The sequence below is a fragment of the Ricinus communis genome, chromosome 5, assembly GCF_019578655.1.
Source record: "Ricinus communis isolate WT05 ecotype wild-type chromosome 5, ASM1957865v1, whole genome shotgun sequence".
Taxonomy (NCBI): Eukaryota; Viridiplantae; Streptophyta; class Magnoliopsida; order Malpighiales; family Euphorbiaceae; genus Ricinus; species Ricinus communis.
In genome coordinates this window covers 25,319,225-25,336,675 of record NC_063260.1, presented here as the reverse complement: position 1 = coordinate 25,336,675, position 17,451 = coordinate 25,319,225, and the positions used below count along the sequence as shown (strand labels likewise).

Sequence of the window (17,451 nt, the reverse complement as noted above, 5' to 3'; positions counted from 1 at the left end):
GAAAACGTCAGTTGCGAGTGTGGATGTATTTAGTGTAAATGTATCGGAAAAGATCCAGTGCATTAAAAATAGAATTGTACGATTTAGATGAACGACTAGGATGATTTTGATTAGATCATCTGAAAAGCCTGATCATGGGTTTGACCATTATTACAAGACAAAGGCATTGAATAGACGGGATAATTATAAATTAAATTTTATATTTTATATTTTTTTAGTAATTTTATTTAATTATTTAAAATTTTGAATAAATATATATTTTTAATTTATTTTAGGATATATTCTTTGATGATTATTTCTAATATTTTATAATAAAAAATAATATAGAAAGTTGATTATTTTATTTAAAAATAATTATTATAAATAAAAAAATAGTTTATTCTATAGTTAAGTATATAATTATTAAAAAAATTTATGTATTTATATTTTTTTACACATTTCATATCTAAATGCAATATTTTTTATTAACCCATTATTTTTTATGTTAATAAGTAAAATTGACTTGCCATATTTTATTTTTTTGTAATATTTTAAAAATTATTACTAAAAAGTATTTTTAGAAATAAATTAATAATTTAGATATTTATCTTAAAATTTTAAAATTATTAAATAAAATTATTAAAGAATATAAAATTAAAGATTTGATTAGTAATTAGGCCTAAACAAACTTCTCTTCACTTAGAGCTTTCATAAAAATTGAACCCGGTAAAAATAAATTTATTCACAATTAACCTTATACATAGAGATGATAATCGAAAAAAAATAATCTAAAAAAATTAATTTCAATCCAAGTTGGATATTAACAATTTTTTAAAAATATATATCAGCGTTTAAATAAGATAGTAATTATCTCTTCTAACTTAATTAAAATTTTAAATAAATTTTAAAAAAGTGTTTTCCATAAGAATTTTGTCTGTACTGCTCTTATATTAAAAAATATCTAAAAAATAAAAAATACGAATCAATTATAAATTTATATAATTTAGGTTTAATTTATTTATTGAATAAATATTACTAAATAAAATAAAATAAAATTTTATTATTCCAAACATTAGATAGCTATGATTGGATTTATATAACTTAATTATAGTTACAATAAAAATGATATTGTACATTTTTTTGGATTATAAAAAGGAATCTCAATTTATTTATAGAGAAAAAGAGAAGTTTTAATGTAGTAATAAAAGGGACCCCTTGACTCGTCCGGTCATCAATTTTCCTTTGCTTGTTGGTTAAGTTTACTCTGGCTTAGGGTCAAAGCACGACGTGCTGCTCTACTACTACTACTACTAAGCACGTTATACAATTATCCAATGCAATACCTGAAAATTTAATTGGAAATTAGTTTCTTATGCTTGTTATATGCTCGTAAGTCTATTTAATTTTAGTTTTTACTTTTCCTTATGTCAAATCAAAAAGAAATTTATATATATATAAGTACTTATAAAAGATTTTTATATAAATTAATTTTTTATTATAAAAAGTCATTTAATAAAAGATGATTCAAACAAATTTTTTATTAATTTATCAATTAGTGAATTATATTTCTAATTAAATACTAACTCTAATTCTAAAATGATAATATATTATTTATATTTTAATATTATAATAACTAATAAATAATTTTCTAATCAGATAATAATATCAATTTTATCTTAAGAAATAGAATATTAATTATAATTTAATATTATATTAACTAATAAATTAATTTTCTAATTAAATAATTATTCTAATTTTAAAAAATAAAATCTTAAATTATATTTTAATTTATTATTTTTTTATTATATAATAATTTTAAATTTTAAAATAATAATATTAATTATATTAAAAGTATTAATTTATATAATATTAAAAATAATTAATAAATATTTTTAAAATAATTTCTATATTATTACACTAATAAAATTAAACTTTTAAAAATAAAAAAATTAAAAATAGTTAATGTACTATTATTTTTTAAAATATTATAAATTAATATTAAATATTAAATGTATTAAATTATATATATCAATTTTATTTATAATCAAAATAGTAATAACCATCGTGCAATGTATAAATAAACAATTAATTTATTTAAATTCTCTGATATCATAAAATCATTGTTAATAATGTAATCGAAATAAAAATAATAAACATTTCACCTATTTTTGTCATTTCACGTTGTTTTTTCAACACTTAATATAACTACATTAGAATTTGTAATCCAACACAGCTTCGTTAACTGATTTAATTACCCATCATATTTTTATTTTTACTTTTTTTTCTAAGCTTGTTATTAATCCAACAAATATTTTTCAAAAACTTTATCACCAGCTTCTCTTTTCATCCTTCACTATGCTTTTAGCCATCAAAACATTCCCAACACTTAAAAGAAATCATTCAATGATATACTCATAAAGAAATTTCATAATTAACCTATCAATTTTGATAAAATTCTTTTTAAGAAAAACAGATCTATCTGATAATTATGAAAATTAAAAATCTACTTAAATAATATTATTATAAAAATTAAAAGTTTATCATATTATTATAAAAATTAAAAATTTTACTTAAATCATATTATTACGAAGATTAAAAATCTACTTAAATCATATTAAAAAAAAAAAATTAAAAGAATAAAAGAGAAAGTTATCTTCAGCATAACTCAAAACCCACCTTATGAAGTCATTTTTAGAAATAGTGTGTTGACCGAAAACTCTTTTCCTTTTATCTTGTTTTTAATTGAAAAATATTTTATGGGAAATAAAATATGCTTCATGTATTGTCATATTTAACCTTACAATATACTACATGCATTTTCAAACAAAAACACATATAACAAGCCTTTGTATTTTGGTATCCTTCACTCACCATTTCATTTTTACAATGATATCCAAAGTTGCTTTTACCATAAAAATTAAATAATACAATGCAATGATTACCGGAAGAAAATTACTTATTAGAAACTTTTTATACTGTGGCATAGATATTGTTTATCTCTATACCCCTTCTCTTACATGTTTATCAAATAGATGCCCTTATGTGTAATACTATTTACTCTAATTCATTTAACATTTTACCGGAAATTTAAAAAAAAAAAACAGAGAGAATTTCTAGTTATTAGATTTAGTGTTTATACCAAATATGTTGCCCAAAAGCTAATTAGGCATTTCCAACATTAGATTGCACTATTAAATATTAAAATAATATAGTTTTGAATACGGGTAGTAGATGTTTCTTATTAAATAATTATATTAAAATATTTGATAAAAATTTAAAAAATAACATATAATAGTTGATTTAGTCTCAACAAGCTATTGATTGAATCACTTTTATTTTAGAGTTTTCTTTTTTATTAGCCGATAACTGATTTGATATTTTTATTTATTTATACACTATTATTCTCATTAAAACTTAATAATAATAATAATTTATTTTAACTTGATATTATATAATTATTAATTATTATTTTGAAATGATCTTTAATAGTTAAATATTATAATATTTATAATTATGGTATTTAAAATTTGAAATATTTATTAGTAGAATTTAAATTTAAATTCCTACGGTTAAAATAACTTTTAAACTAAAAAAATTAATTATAATATTTTTTAATTATTATAAATTATTTTATTAATTTGTGTCATTGAATATAATATAATACAATAAAATATAATTAAAAATAAATAATATTTTTAATTATTATTTAACATACTAAAAAACCCGCTAATAAAAATTTTTATAGACAATTATAACAAGCCGCCAAGAATCCTATGCCGATCCAAGACAGTCCCACAAATGTCTTCAATACTCAAATTGTCCCCCTGTTCTTTATAACTTCATATAAAAATCATTTTTAAGGTTGTTAATTTTGTACTCCAGAGTGATCTTTGCATATTTTACATCCATGCCCCCGTAAACACATCAATCTCATACTTCAACTTTTTAATTTTCTCCCTCTAAACCATTAAATATTTCAACAGAAGGAGAGTGGACCCAACATATTTCCACTTAAAATACTTGCATCTTTGTAAAAGCCCAATTCAATAAACAACAATGAGGAAACTCACTACAAACATCAGCCAAAAAAGATGGAAAAACAATCGAATTTCAAGAAATATATCACTTACCTTAATCTTCTGGCTTGTTAAAAACCTCTTTTAGGACTGCTATATTATTTGTCCATGACACCTGTGTTAGAGCTCTTTAAGGATGGGTCTTCCCTTCTCCATCATATTCACATTCCGGTCCTTTGAATCATGGCAATAGACGACTTAATAGGAAGTGTAGAATAAAGAAGAATAAGCCAGTGACATTTGGCGAGAGGGAATTTGATGAATTAGAGATTTTTAAGGAATTAGAGATTGATTTGAAGATAATCTCTTTCTCTCTATGTTGCGCGTCTAACTGATTCATATTAAAAGAAAAAAGTATACTGTTTAATTATTATATTGCTTTTATGTTAATTAATAAAAAAATTTATAAAATTATATATAAATTTGAATTTTATATGTTAAAGACAATACATACGTTAAAATAAAAATTTACGTGTAAAATATGATATATATATAAAAAAAAAAATTGAAAAGTAGGATTTCTCATAATAGAAAAATAAAATAAATAAATAGAAAAGAGGATGGATGGGCAAATCGGTTTATATTATTCACGTGAGAATCGTTTAGTGAATAATAGAGCCAACAACAATATCTTTTGGCATTACCGTTGCCTGGCAATCGCATCGCATGACATTTCCTTTTTTCAATTCCAATTGTTGCAGAAATTTGCGGAATTTGAGTTACAATAAAAGACAATTTTATATTTTAAATCCCAATTTTTCAACTTTGGAGGCCATTTCACAAGTCACCTTTTCTTTTTCTTTCTTTATTAATGTTTTCTTTTTCTCTCCTTTGCTTCGCCCTACTACCAAGCTATGGCCCATTATGTGAATTTTATAAACTAATTGAAGTTTATTCAATTCACACTTTAACAATGTCTGTTATATTAAAATATGAATGATAAAAGCTTTAAAAAAATGATTTTAAAAAAATTCACCGGTTATTTCTTATTTTTTTCTTATTTCACGATAGAATTCGTCACATTGAAGAATAGAATTTAGTAATTCTTACTTTTTTAGAATTTATAAACTCAATCGCTGTCTTTAATCTATGCGTTTTAAGAAATTTGTGTATTTATATAAAAATCAATATGAAATTAATAGAGTAAAATTTATGTGCTTTTCTAATTTCATCAGCCACCACACATTTTTTGAAATAAAAATTCTTTTATTTCTAAGATTCTACTTAAAAAGTGTGATTTTTTTTCTTCTTAATCCTCCTTATTTTAATACCTATGGCACTAACAAGAAAAATAGGCACTGAAATTCTGTGTGGGCTGTTAAAAAGAAAAGAGAGTGTGTGGTTATTGGTTGGCAATGGCCTAACCTAGTTTGATAATTATGCTTTGTTAGGCATAATTACAGTTGAAATAAATAAAAATAAAAGTTAGAAAGTGACAGGCGATTGCAATTTGCAACGGGGGCAAGGCAGCTCTTTTCCATTGTTATTTATGTTAACTAAAAAAAAGAAAAAACAATAGTAATATGCCAATCTTTTCTTTTTCTTTAGGACCCAAAATTGATCTAATCTTATTATTTTCAAGTGTACTAACCTATGAATCTATCAACTATAGAATACAGAAGGCCTATTCAATCCCAATAACCATTGAATTCTTTCGCAAATTCGAAACTATTTGTGTAATAATAATTTTTGAGATTTCTTTAGCTACTGAAAATCCACTAATGTCCACATCAAAACTACTTTAGAATTTATTATTATGGCTGTAACTATTGATTCCTTGCCACTTGTCCATTTTTACTAATATTCTTTTTATATTCATTTTCCCATTATTTTTATCTATACTTTTGCAATAATCATTTTTCAAATTTTTATTTCCTGCAATCTGAAAAAGAAAAAAACTTTTCTGTTTCAAGATCAATAACAGTTAAATTTATATAGAAACAGCTTATAATTTTTATTTATATGTACCAAGTATGTGTTAATTATAAAAAAAATCAACATTATTTTAAGAAGGATAGTCAAACAATAAATTAACCCGCATATTTTTAATAAATTTTATACTATTTTAATTTTTAATTTTTTTTATTCTTGAGAGACGTGTTAAATATATCGGCTCCATATATTAAACTTATATTTTTTAATTTCAGAGTCTTATTTTTATGTTTTTATTTTACCGATTTTTTTTTAAGTGCCACTCTTATTATATAAGGAGAGATAAAGGAGGGGGGAGTGGGAAGTAAATGATCTTCCTTCATTCTCGTATCTTTAAGTTGATGTATTGATGGGTAAAGCTTGATTTAAAGAAGATGAACGGCACTCATTAATAGACTTTCGAAAGGGTTAATTTTGGTTAGCTCCTTTAGAATGTTCCATTCATAGACCCACATGCTACTTAAATCATACAAATTTTATATGGGTACAACCATCAAATTGTGAATCGAAACTCCTGTGTGGAAAAAGATTCTTGTTGCTTCTATTTATGGGCAATTATATCAAAGTGGTACCTCTATATATCTTCTCATTTCTATTGTCAGCCATTTGGCCAATAATTTCTTTAGAGGTTCATATGGTGACACATATACCATTGATTTAGTTTCTTGTGATAATTATTGACAAAACCATCGATGAAAAGTGGTACTCTTATTATTTATTTATTTTTCTTTTCATGTAGATGATGAGATAGGAAGTGTATATTGTTTGGAATAGCAATCAATGGGTAAATCCAAAATGAAAAGATTTCATGTTGCTTCAATAATGGCATCCATTTTGTACCATCTTTCTATTTCTGCAGCTTTTGCCAATATAATTAAAGGCAAAATCTTACAAATAAATTTAGTTCTACAATGCAAGAATCACCCTCTTCCCTTCCAACAACTCATGCATACCAATTGTTTTAACCTAAGTTGAGCAATCATATTGATGATTTTCTTTCCCTTTAAATCGGAGGATTTTGAATGGAATATTCACTTATACATACTCTTATTACAATTAACTCATACATTTTTTTTGCTAAGAAAGAAAGTTATTAAGAATTTCTTTTTTCTTTTTCTATCTTTTTTTTCGTAAAAGATTGTAATTAGTTTCACAGTTTAATTATAATAAATATATACAACTCAATAATATTAGAATAAATTCACTTATCAAATAAGTGGAATTAAATATTATTATTATTAAGTCAATAACTAATTTGTTTTCTAAAACCTACTTTCAATGATACAATATAAAAATGATCAGAACTGATTAATTTAAAAGGAGACAATTGGTGGGCAATTGATTATGGGAAGGGCTTAGCCAAGCTGTAGAAAATGGTAAAAAGAAAAGAAACAGAAAAAAAGAAAAAAGAAAAATTAAAAAGAAAGGTCATGTCGGTGGAAATTTACAAAGAAAGGAAAAGAAAAAGATTTTAAGAGAAAAAGACCAAAACACATGCTCATTTGCTTCAATCTGTATAGCAGAAGATGTATGCTGCACCCATAAGCCATAACTTTGTACTCTCTCTCAAAATTTAAATTCTTTTATGTGGATTTATTTTTATATTTTACATGTCCCTCTGTTTTTTTTATCTTTAGTTCTTAATATCCATATTCTAATCCAAATCTCATCAAAAATAAAAAAGCTCTCTTTCTCATTTTGGGTTCTTTCAGAAACTGATCTCAGATTCATACGTTCAGAAAAAAAAAAGCCCCAACTTTTCAATGAAACACACTTTCATTACTTCCAAAACCCAACATAAACAAAAACTCAATTGACATAAACAAGCTTTAATTTAATTAATTAATTACCTCTTTTGCTTCCCATTTCCTTTTTTTTTTTTTTTTCACTGAATCAATCTGCTAACTTTGCTTTCTATTCAGGTTCCTTAACTCTTTATCTCTCCTTCCCTTTCTTTATGTTGTTTTATTTATTGCTTTTGGTGCTCCGATTTGATCTGAAGTTTATCACTTGAAGCTGTGGAGAGCTGAAGTTTGATTGACTTGCCTGGTGCTATGAGTTGACTAGGAGGAACTGCTGAAAAGGAGGTATAATCGTTCTTGGTTCTTGTAAAGTTTCGATCTTCAGATTCACAGGGGAAATGGGAATTTCTATAATTGATTTATAAGTAACAAGTGAGGTAGCTGTGTTAAGTTGTAGCTGATTTGGGGATTTATTTTTATTAAGAGGGCAGTGATGTGATGTGACTTATTAGGTTCTTATTGCTTCAGTTGCTTGGTTCGTAGCTTTTTTGTTGTTCTATACGGAAAGTTTGATTCGAATTGTATTTTTTGTTTTTTTTTTTTTTAATTATTTTATTTTCACAGGTCAATTGGGTGGGTTTCAAAGAGCATATTAGGACAAAGTTTTCACAATTTTTATGCACTGATCCCTGCAAGAACTGAAAATTTGAAAGGTTTATCATATAATTGGGACGGACTAGTTTGTGAACCTGGAGGAAGCGATTGAGCTTGACAAAAATTTTGAGGCTTTAGGATCCATTGGTGTTTAATTTCAATATTTGGTGTTGGGATGGGCTGTGAGTGTTCAAAGCTCTCTGCCTGTTGTTGGAGTTCTGAGTTTGATGGATCAGTTCCCGAGGACCAAAATGAGGGTGAGTGGGATTTGTAGGTTTCCTTTATTTATTTATTTATTTATTTTGAGGGCATGTTTTTGATCTTTGACTTGGTTGTTCTTGGTAGGAAATGAGGAGAAGAACGAAGTTGATGATTTGCCCGCATTTCGTGAATTCACCATTGAGACACTTAAGATGGCAACATCTGGGTTTGCTGTGGAGAACATAGTTTCTGAACATGGGGAAAAGGCCCCCAATGTGGTGTATAAGGGTAAGCTTGAGAATCAGAGGAGGATTGCTGTAAAACGATTTAATAGATCTGCATGGCCCGATGCCAGGCAGTTTTTGGTAAGTGAAGCATATAATTTCCTCTTCTCTCAAACTCCATGGCTTTGTAAACTTTATTTTCATCAATGCACTGTGTGAAGTATGCATATGAATGCTACTTGGTAATCTTCAAGTTATTGCTTTGTAAAATTTGCTAGGTCCTTGACTTTGACATTCCATTTTATAACTTCAGGAAGAAGCAAGAGCTGTTGGTCTGCTGCGGAACCATAGGCTTGCAAATTTACTCGGCTGTTGCTGTGAAGGGGATGAGAGGCTACTTGTTGCAGAATTTATGCCCAATGATACATTAGCAAAGCACTTGTTTCATTGTAAGTTTGTTTTTAGTGCCTTTTCCTTAGCTTTATCATTTGTTGGATGCTATTTGTCTTCAGCAATTACTCATCATAAATGGGCAGTAACTGAAATTCTGGCATTTGCAGATGGCATGTGGTTTTTTTACTTCCTATTTGATATGTAATTACTTGCTTCCCTTTCATCTAATTTGTACCCTATCAAAGACAAGTGTTTTGTAATTCCGTTTGCTGCACAATTCTTTAAATTGTTGGGTTTGGTACATGGCAATTACTTTATTTGCACCGAGATTCTTTTGGTACATCTATCTTGTATTTTCTTTCTCTAACTTTCTCTTGCAAATGTTTTTGTCTTGCCTTTTGTAGGGGAAACACAACCAATGAAGTGGGCTATGCGACTTAGGGTGGCTTTATATCTTGCACAAGCTCTAGAATATTGTACTGGCAAAGGACGAGCTCTATATCATGATTTGAATGCTTATAGAGTTATTTTTGATGATGTAAGTATGCATTTTCAATTAATTCATTATCCTTTATTTTTTACATTTAGGATTTATTTAGCACCATCAAGACGTTTTTGTTTCTTAGGAGGGGAACCCTCGACTTTCTTGCTTTGGTCTGATGAAGAACAGTAGAGATGGAAAAAGTTACAGTACAAACCTGGCATTTACTCCTCCTGAGTATCTGAGGACAGGTAACAAGAACAACATCTCTGCATATGCCGACTTCACGGCTGTTGTGGTTCACTTTTATCTTTTGGGTGCATGGGATCACTGTGGAAGAAGTTGAATAATTGGTTTCAGTGTTTATAGTGCATGATAGCTGCCATTCAAGTTTCTAATATGATTTATGCTTTTTGAATCATGAATTGATTACACATCATTATTATTACTTAGTGATTTTTTAAAGTTTAATTAAATGTTCCATTTTAATTCATTCTGCAGGGAGGGTAACCCCAGAAAGTGTAATGTATAGCTTTGGCACCCTTTTACTTGACCTTCTCAGTGGAAAACATATTCCTCCCAGCCATGTAAGTATCTGCTTGATACTTGATAGGCACAGTTTGACACAAACAATTTTGAAGCATCTATGAGCTGGTTTTGCTGTAGATTTCTTTAGTAGCTGTCAAAAGGCAGCTACTGTGCACTTGGAAAGCCTTTTTTTGTTTCAAAACCCTGACACTTCAACAAGAGTGAATATTAAATTTAAGCATAATGTCATTTTTAATTTGTAAATACCAAGCAGAAATGTTAACCCAGCTCTCTCTTTTCTTATTTGACTCTTTCTCCTACTTGGTATATTAGATAGTACGTAAGGTGTGCCATTGGAGCCTGGTCTTTGGCATCTATAATGAGGCACTCTGTAATTGAAGTATGAGAAGGAGTGACCTACTATGTCTTTCTTTCTGCACTAAAATAAAATAGTCTTTCCAACTCCTCTTGGAAATAGGTGAAGAAACCAAAAGAAAAAAGCAAGTGAAAAAATAATGGAATACCCAATGGTCACGAAAACATCTTTGAGTAGTAGTATCGTGTTAAATTAAACATAGTGTAGGAGTTTGTCCTCAATGTAGTTCTGTCATGCATGGTGGTGGGGTGGTCATTGTGTTGTTATGATGCAATCTTAATTCGTGATTGGAGGAAAAAATCCATTATTGTAAGAGGAATTATAAATAAGTTAGGACTTTTTAAACTCTATGAATCACTGCCAATATCTTTGATATTTTTCTTCTCTTTCCTCAAGCTCCTGCCTGTTTTATTGAGTTGTAGAAGAAGGATCACATTCAAACAAAAGGATCAAAGAAAGTCTACCAGGAAAATGAATTAATAAGAAAAAAATAATGCCTAATTGCATCTGGCTTTACGGTACTGATTATTAGTTGCTGATGTTTATGAAGTTTGGTGGGCATATTACTATTGTCTGCCAGCTTGTTGCTTTATACTGTTGGCTTTTAGTTTGATACAGATTATAGTTCATGATGGAATTAATTCTGAGAGTTGCCATATTAAATTTTCCTCGTGCGTAATCACCTCTGGGTATTTGGATGTATAATTCTTATCTTGTAGAATAACAAGAATAGCATAATAGATGGTCTAGTGGGTTTTTCTAATTTATAAAGAAACTCTAGATTATGAATATCTTTAGCTCTTTCTTTTCGGTGTGCTATAGTGATGAGATGGAAAAAAGGGTGAAATGTCATTAAAACAATATAAAGACAAGAACAGGTAACCTCATCCAGTATGTCTAAAGGAGGATGATATCTGGCATTGACTGTAGAAAGGGAGTAACCTGTATATGTACATATTTATCTGGATCCTTGCCTAGATTAGATGGTGATGGTTGTATGATGAGAACTAATTTTCCTACTATTTTTTTTCTTTGATTTAATGACCTAATTTAAATACATGCATTGGCAGTTATTTTGGATGTGAGCCTGATCCCGTATATTTGGCAGTTGATGAGCTATTTTCTGCTCGGCTATGTCTGATCTGAATGTCTATGGTTTCATCAGTTGTCTGATATTGAGTTCTACTATTTAATTTAGGCAATGGACTTAATCAAGGACAAGAATATTCAGATGCTGACAGATTCGTGCTTGGAAGGCCAATTTACAAATGATGATGGGACTGAGTTGGTGCGGTTAGCTTCGCGATGTTTACAGTATGAGCCCCGTGAGCGGCCAAATCCTAAGTCATTAGTTGCTGCTTTGATTCCTCTTCAGAAGGATACTGAGGTTTGTTACCTATTTATTCACAAGTAATTGGATGTATTTATTCCGTTTAAGCTCTCGCACTTCTCAAACTAATCTTACCACTTATAGGTGCCTATTTAAAACATCTAAGGAATATGTATCTGTAATCGTTTGTGCAAATGAGATCAAGTAATATGTTTTGCAGGTTCCTTCTCATGAATTGATGGGTATACAAGATGGTGCTGCAGCTTTACCTCTGTCACCATTTGGTGAGGCTTCCTTAAGAATGGATTTGACTGCCATACATGAGATCTTAGAAAAGCTTGGATATAAAGATGATGAGGGTGCAGCTACTGAGGTCTGTTTCTGATATATACCAAATGAAAATTGTAACTGATTGCAGTTGAATTGTCATCTAGGCTTTACTTGTTTGTTTCACTATCCGATATCCCCTTTTCATTTCCGTAACAGGCTGCTATAGTGCCTTGGACTTTGTAACTCATACCCTTCCTTCATTGAATTAGTGATTTTGGCTATGATGCTACACTGTTTGAGCAGGATGATGTATATTGCTTACTCTTTTCTGCTTTACAGTTGTCCTTCCAGATGTGGACTGATCAGATGCAGGAAACATTAAATTCAAAGAAAAAGGGTGATGTTGCTTTCCGACATAAAGATTTTAGAGCTTCCATTGAATGCTATTCTCAGGTTAGGTTACTTGCCATTTGTTTCTAGAATCTGTTCTTTTGGGGATTGGATGACGTCAAGAAACGAAGGAACATTGGCATTTATCTGGGGAAGAGAAGTTATTTTTAGAGAGAGAAAGGAGGGGGGAATTGGTTATTAATTTTTCTTTCCAAATATTTAGATGTTTACATACTTCATGAGATCAATCTGTTTCAAAATTGAGCTGACAAATTATTAAATTTGCAGTTCATTGATGTTGGAACCATGGTTTCTCCAACTGTTTACGCACGCCGTAGCCTGTCTTATCTTATGAATGATATGCCACAAGAGGCGCTAAATGATGCATTGCAAGCCCAAGCAATATCCCCTGTTTGGCATATTGCATCTTACTTACAAGCAGCAGCTCTATTTGCACTGGGAAGGGAGAGCGAGGCACAAGCAGCTCTCAAAGAGGGATCAACCCTCGAAAATAAAAGGCCTACAAATGCTTGATCATAGCAAATGATGCTCAGAATAAAGCTCTTCTTGCATTGCTCTTCCCCCCTGAGATGACCACCGAGGGCAACTACAATTATACAAGCTTACTTTGTCAGGCAGGATGGTGAAGTGTTTTAAGCCCCACAACAAACCATGGACTTGAATGGGATGTAAATGGTTCCCTTCTTCTGCATGTGTGATTGGTTGTCATCTTGAAGAATTCTTTCAGAAACATTATTGGATGGGTTGGTTTTTGTCAAATTTTTCTGGGTATTTTCCGCACTGGAACACTCACATGCACATAAGAACAATCTACCCCTGTTTCTGTTTGCTGACCTTTTCCAAATACACCAATCTAGGGAAAATAATTAAGACACTCGTGGAATAGATTACATGTTTGTAGAGGGATTCAGCTGTTGTTTAAAAGTTGCACTTGAGGGTGAATAGAACAAACATGTCTTTGCAAATTCTTGTAATTTATGTACAGTGCTATTTGTTGTGGTTGCTGAAGCTGAGGTGCAATCGTATTTCTTTTTTCTCTTTGTATGCTTTCACTAAACTCTTTGAATCTGATATTATTGCTTTCTAATGGAGTTCACTTAAATTTTTCCATCTCTGATGGAATTTTTACTGCGAGGGAAGCACTGTCTTCTTCAATTCTATGGTGGTATCTCTTCTAAGCCTTGGATTGATACCCTAACCACAGGCAAATGTTTAGGCCATATAGCATTTATCTTTATTGTGCTTCTCTTATCCCTTTTCTTTCAGTCTCAGCTCTTCAAAACTTTAGCTAAGTAATGCCGTTTCATTTCATTAGTGTTGTAACAATGTCACCGCCCATGTTGAGTATAAATGCAGGTTCTAAGCACATTGTGTTTTCTCACTACTGCTTAGTGAATCTGAGATTTGCATTTCCAATTATTTAGGAGGTGGGAATCCAGCGAAAAAGTACCCAAAAACAAATAGAAAAGATAAAATAATGGGGTAAAAAGAATTATATAAGTGCTTGTGACAAACGCTGGAAAAAAATTATTACAACAACAGGGCCCAACCGGGTTCGAACCGGTGACCTCTTGATCTGCAGTCAAATGCTCTACCACTGAGCTATGGACCCGAATTGCTGTAACATTTCTTGTTCTTTTATTTATACAATATTTCCTCTACTTTTCTTTTAGTCCATTTATTTCTAAATGTACTCATTTAAATCAAAATTATTTTTAAAATTTTACTATAAAAACAATCATTTCAGTAATGGTATAATGCAATTTTCTCCAATATAATTGCCTCGTTTTCAATATTCTTTCGACCTTCATACAAGTTTTTTTTAATGTAAATGATGTTTATATAAATAAATTATATGAAGCATATTTTTTTCCTTTTGAAAAATGATACGAGGCAGAAAGAATATAGATATATATAACTACGAAAAAAATTTCTATACTGACAATTATTATTTTCAGTTTTATTTTATTACGTTTCTAATTTTATCCTATTAAGTCAAATAATTAAATTTTTATATTACATTTAAAGATTTTTTAAAAGATTTTTATTTTATTTTATTGGGTATTTATATTTTTATATCTAATTAATCCTTAATCAAAGTAAAATTTTTATTTTTATTTATACTTTAATTAAGAACTATTGTAATCTTGATCAAAACAAAAATAAAAATTTAAAATCTCAGTAAATCAAAATAATAAGGGCTCAAAATGTATTTAATAAAATTATAGCAAGCTACTAAAATTATTTATATTAGGGATTTTATAATAGAAAACCACATAAAATGTGAGTGACGAGCCAAAATTAATATAATATATATAAGACATGTAATCAAATTACATATAAATAATCACAAAGCCATAAAAAAAATTCCTTTTTACAGAAAGGGTTACAGGAGCCCTGGACACTGTAAACATGACCTCCTTATTTACCATCATCAAACAACAAACATAAAACACACCCACCCTCGACCCAACCCAAAAAGAATAACACATACATTTTTGTCTTATAGCCAATTCGAAACCAAGAATCTCCATTTTCAGTTCTCCTCAACCTCTCCATCCTCATCCTCATCCTCATCATGCTCCGCCCCTGCATCTTGATACTGTTGATATTCTGATACCAAATCATTCATATTGCTTTCTGCCTCAGTAAACTCCATTTCATCCATTCCTTCCCCAGTGTACCAATGCAGAAAAGCCTTCCTCCTAAACATGACCGTAAATTGTTCTGATACACGCCTGAACATTTCTTGAATAGACGTTGAATTTCCCATAAATGTTGATGACATGGATAACCCTGTTGGTGGAATGTCACATACACTTGATTTGACATTGTTTGGAATCCACTCAACAAAGTAAGATGAGTTCTTATTTTGTACGTTTATCATTTGTTCATCAACTTCTTTAGTGCTCATCTTGCCACGGAACATGGCTGAGGCTGTCAGGTATCTCCCGTGCCGCGGGTCAGCTGCACACATCATGTTCTTAGCATCCCACATTTGCTGTGTGAGCTCAGGGATTGTTAGGGCTCGGTACTGTTGCGAGCCACGAGAGGTCAGGGGTGCAAATCCTACCATAAAGAAGTGGAGACGCGGGAAGGGGATTAAATTTACAGCTAGTTTTCGAAGATCAGAGTTTAGCTGACCCGGGAAGCGAAGACAACATGTTACTCCACTCATGGTTGTAGAGATCAAATGGTTCAGATCACCAACTGTAACATGTTTAAGCATATACTATGTTAGTAAACACAATATTATGTCAAAGAACTAACATTAGAACTCAACATTGTAGCAAAGAGTTCCAAGGATAGTATACTGAGACAACAACTTACAGCTAGGATTGGTGAGCTTGAGAGTTCGGAAGCAGATATCATAGAGTGCTTCATTGTCAAGTACCATACACTCATCAGCATTTTCAACTAACTGGTGCACAGACAAGGTTGCATTGTAGGGCTCAACCACTGTATCAGAAACCTTAGGAGAAGGAAAAACAGAGAAAGTTAACATCATCCTATCTGGGTACTCTTCCCTGATCTTTGATATGAGTAGAGTTCCCATTCCTGACCCAGTTCCACCTCCCAAAGAATGGCAGATTTGGAAGCCTAATCACATATCAGCAATCATCCATCATCAATCGCTTCATATTTGAAAATGGAAAGAATAGGAAAAGAAAATGATAACAGTCAAAATACCTTGTAAGCAATCACAATTCTCAGCTTCTTTACGAACTACATCAAGAACAGAGTCGATCAATTCTGCTCCTTCGGTATAATGCCCTTTAGCCCAGTTATTACCAGCTCCATTTTGGCCAAAAACAAAATTGTCAGGCCTAAAGATTTTACCATAAGGACCAGTCCTTAAGCTGTCCATGGTACCTGGTTCAAGATCCATTAACACAGCTCTAGGCACGTACCTGCCACCACTAGCTTCGTTGTAGTAAACATTAACTCTCTCAAGTTGAACATGGGAGTTGCCAACATAATTTCCTGTAGGATCAATACCATGTTCATCACATACAACTTCCCAAAACTTGCCTCCAATTTGGTTACCACATTGACCAGCTTGGATATGGAGAATTTCTCTCATTTTCTCTATACAAGATTATAGTTTTTTTAATATGGCTAATGGGTTTTTCTTGGCCTTACAAAATGAATCAAAGCACTAGAGAGGGAGGGATGAGAAAGAATGGGATGGTGCAAGGCCTTTTTGTAGGTGAAATACGAGAGATATGAATTAAAGATTGTGACATTGATATTATATTTTTTCTTATGTGGAGAAGTGATAATTCTAATGAATAATATCATGTGTCCTTGTTAGTAGGAGGCAATGTCAATCTCCAACAAGAGTTAGTGAGCTGGATATGAAAGGAGACAACAAGTTGCATTCTAGCTTCTCTGGCTTTATTCAATCCAAAATTACCAACCAAACCTCTAGGATGATTTTCCCATCTGTCAATTAAGATTCCATAAATGCCCTATTTTCTTTTGTTGGATTTCTTTCTTACTATGAATTAATTCTTGTCATTATACAATTTTCCAAAATGAACGGCTTAACCTTCCTTTAATTACATGTTTAACAAGTCATATATAATAATAACAATGATCATGTATTTCTCTTGTAGGGCAGAACATTCCTTCCATTTCTTTATCTACAAACCAAGATATATACCTAATGTATGAAACCAGGCTTTTGAGTGATACCAAAACTTCACTAATTATTTGCCCTTTTCATGCCTCCTCTTGATTAAGCTATCTCCATACAGGAAATAGCAATGTCTAAATGTGGCATCAGGATAATTACATTGTAAGGTTTTGGTCAGATCTTAAATATTCTACACTACTCTGCTTTTCAGAGAA

At 30.3% G+C, this 17,451-nt stretch overlaps 2 protein-coding genes and 1 non-coding gene across 5 annotated transcripts; 1 reads left to right on the top strand and 2 right to left on the bottom strand.

Annotated features, from left to right (window-relative positions):
• Window positions 1-7,473: 7,473 nt before the first annotated feature.
• Window positions 7,474-13,635, top strand: LOC8266475 (serine/threonine-protein kinase BSK7). Of its 3 annotated transcripts, none has more exons than XM_048374196.1 (12): window positions 7,474-7,543; window positions 8,004-8,074; window positions 8,354-8,640; window positions 8,729-8,949; window positions 9,122-9,257; window positions 9,606-9,739; window positions 9,828-9,933; window positions 10,184-10,269; window positions 11,785-11,973; window positions 12,137-12,289; window positions 12,526-12,639; window positions 12,865-13,635. In XM_048374196.1, exons 3-12 carry the CDS (start codon window positions 8,559-8,561, stop codon window positions 13,108-13,110), a joined length of 1,467 nt encoding a protein of 488 aa, XP_048230153.1. In that variant the 5' UTR covers window positions 7,474-7,543; window positions 8,004-8,074; window positions 8,354-8,558; the 3' UTR covers window positions 13,111-13,635. The 3 variants fall into 3 exon arrangements, with proteins under 3 accessions (XP_048230153.1, XP_048230152.1, XP_048230151.1); XM_048374195.1 differs by lacking the exon at window positions 7,474-7,543 and adding an exon at window positions 7,571-7,909; XM_048374194.1 differs by lacking the exon at window positions 7,474-7,543 and having other exon boundaries at window positions 7,571-8,074.
• A 502-nt stretch (window positions 13,636-14,137) lies between these two features.
• TRNAC-GCA lies at window positions 14,138-14,209 on the bottom strand. Its single transcript has one exon. It is a non-coding gene; the product is annotated as a tRNA-Cys (tRNA).
• Window positions 14,210-14,885: 676 nt separating this feature from the next.
• Window positions 14,886-16,975, bottom strand: LOC8266473 (tubulin beta chain). The gene is made up of 4 exons (XM_025156136.2): window positions 16,288-16,975; window positions 15,928-16,197; window positions 15,089-15,807; window positions 14,886-15,054 (listed from the first exon to the last, which is right to left on the bottom strand). The coding sequence occupies exons 1-3, from the start codon at window positions 16,679-16,681 to the stop codon at window positions 15,134-15,136; spliced, it is 1,338 nt and encodes a 445-aa protein (XP_025011904.1). The 5' UTR covers window positions 16,682-16,975; the 3' UTR covers window positions 14,886-15,054; window positions 15,089-15,133.
• Between the last annotated feature and the right edge of the window lie 476 nt (window positions 16,976-17,451).

What these genes read in the sequence shown, in the direction of transcription:
- LOC8266473 (XM_025156136.2), bottom strand. Translation starts at nt 16,681, where the DNA reads ATGAGAGAAATTCTCCATATCCAAGCTGGTCAATGTGGTAACCAAATT. An exon ending in GAATTGTGATTGCTTACAAG is followed by an intron (nt 16,198 to 16,287) that starts GTATTTTGACTG and finishes ATATGTGATTAG; the next exon opens with GCTTCCAAATCTGCCATTCT. An exon ending in CAAGCTCACCAATCCTAGCT is followed by an intron (nt 15,808 to 15,927) that starts GTAAGTTGTTGT and finishes AACATGTTACAG; the next exon opens with TTGGTGATCTGAACCATTTG.
- LOC8266475 (XM_048374196.1), top strand. Translation starts at nt 8,559, where the DNA reads ATGGGCTGTGAGTGTTCAAAGCTCTCTGCCTGTTGTTGGAGTTCTGAG. An exon ending in CCGATGCCAGGCAGTTTTTG is followed by an intron (nt 8,950 to 9,121) that starts GTAAGTGAAGCA and finishes TTATAACTTCAG; the next exon opens with GAAGAAGCAAGAGCTGTTGG. An exon ending in AGCAAAGCACTTGTTTCATT is followed by an intron (nt 9,258 to 9,605) that starts GTAAGTTTGTTT and finishes TGCCTTTTGTAG; the next exon opens with GGGAAACACAACCAATGAAG.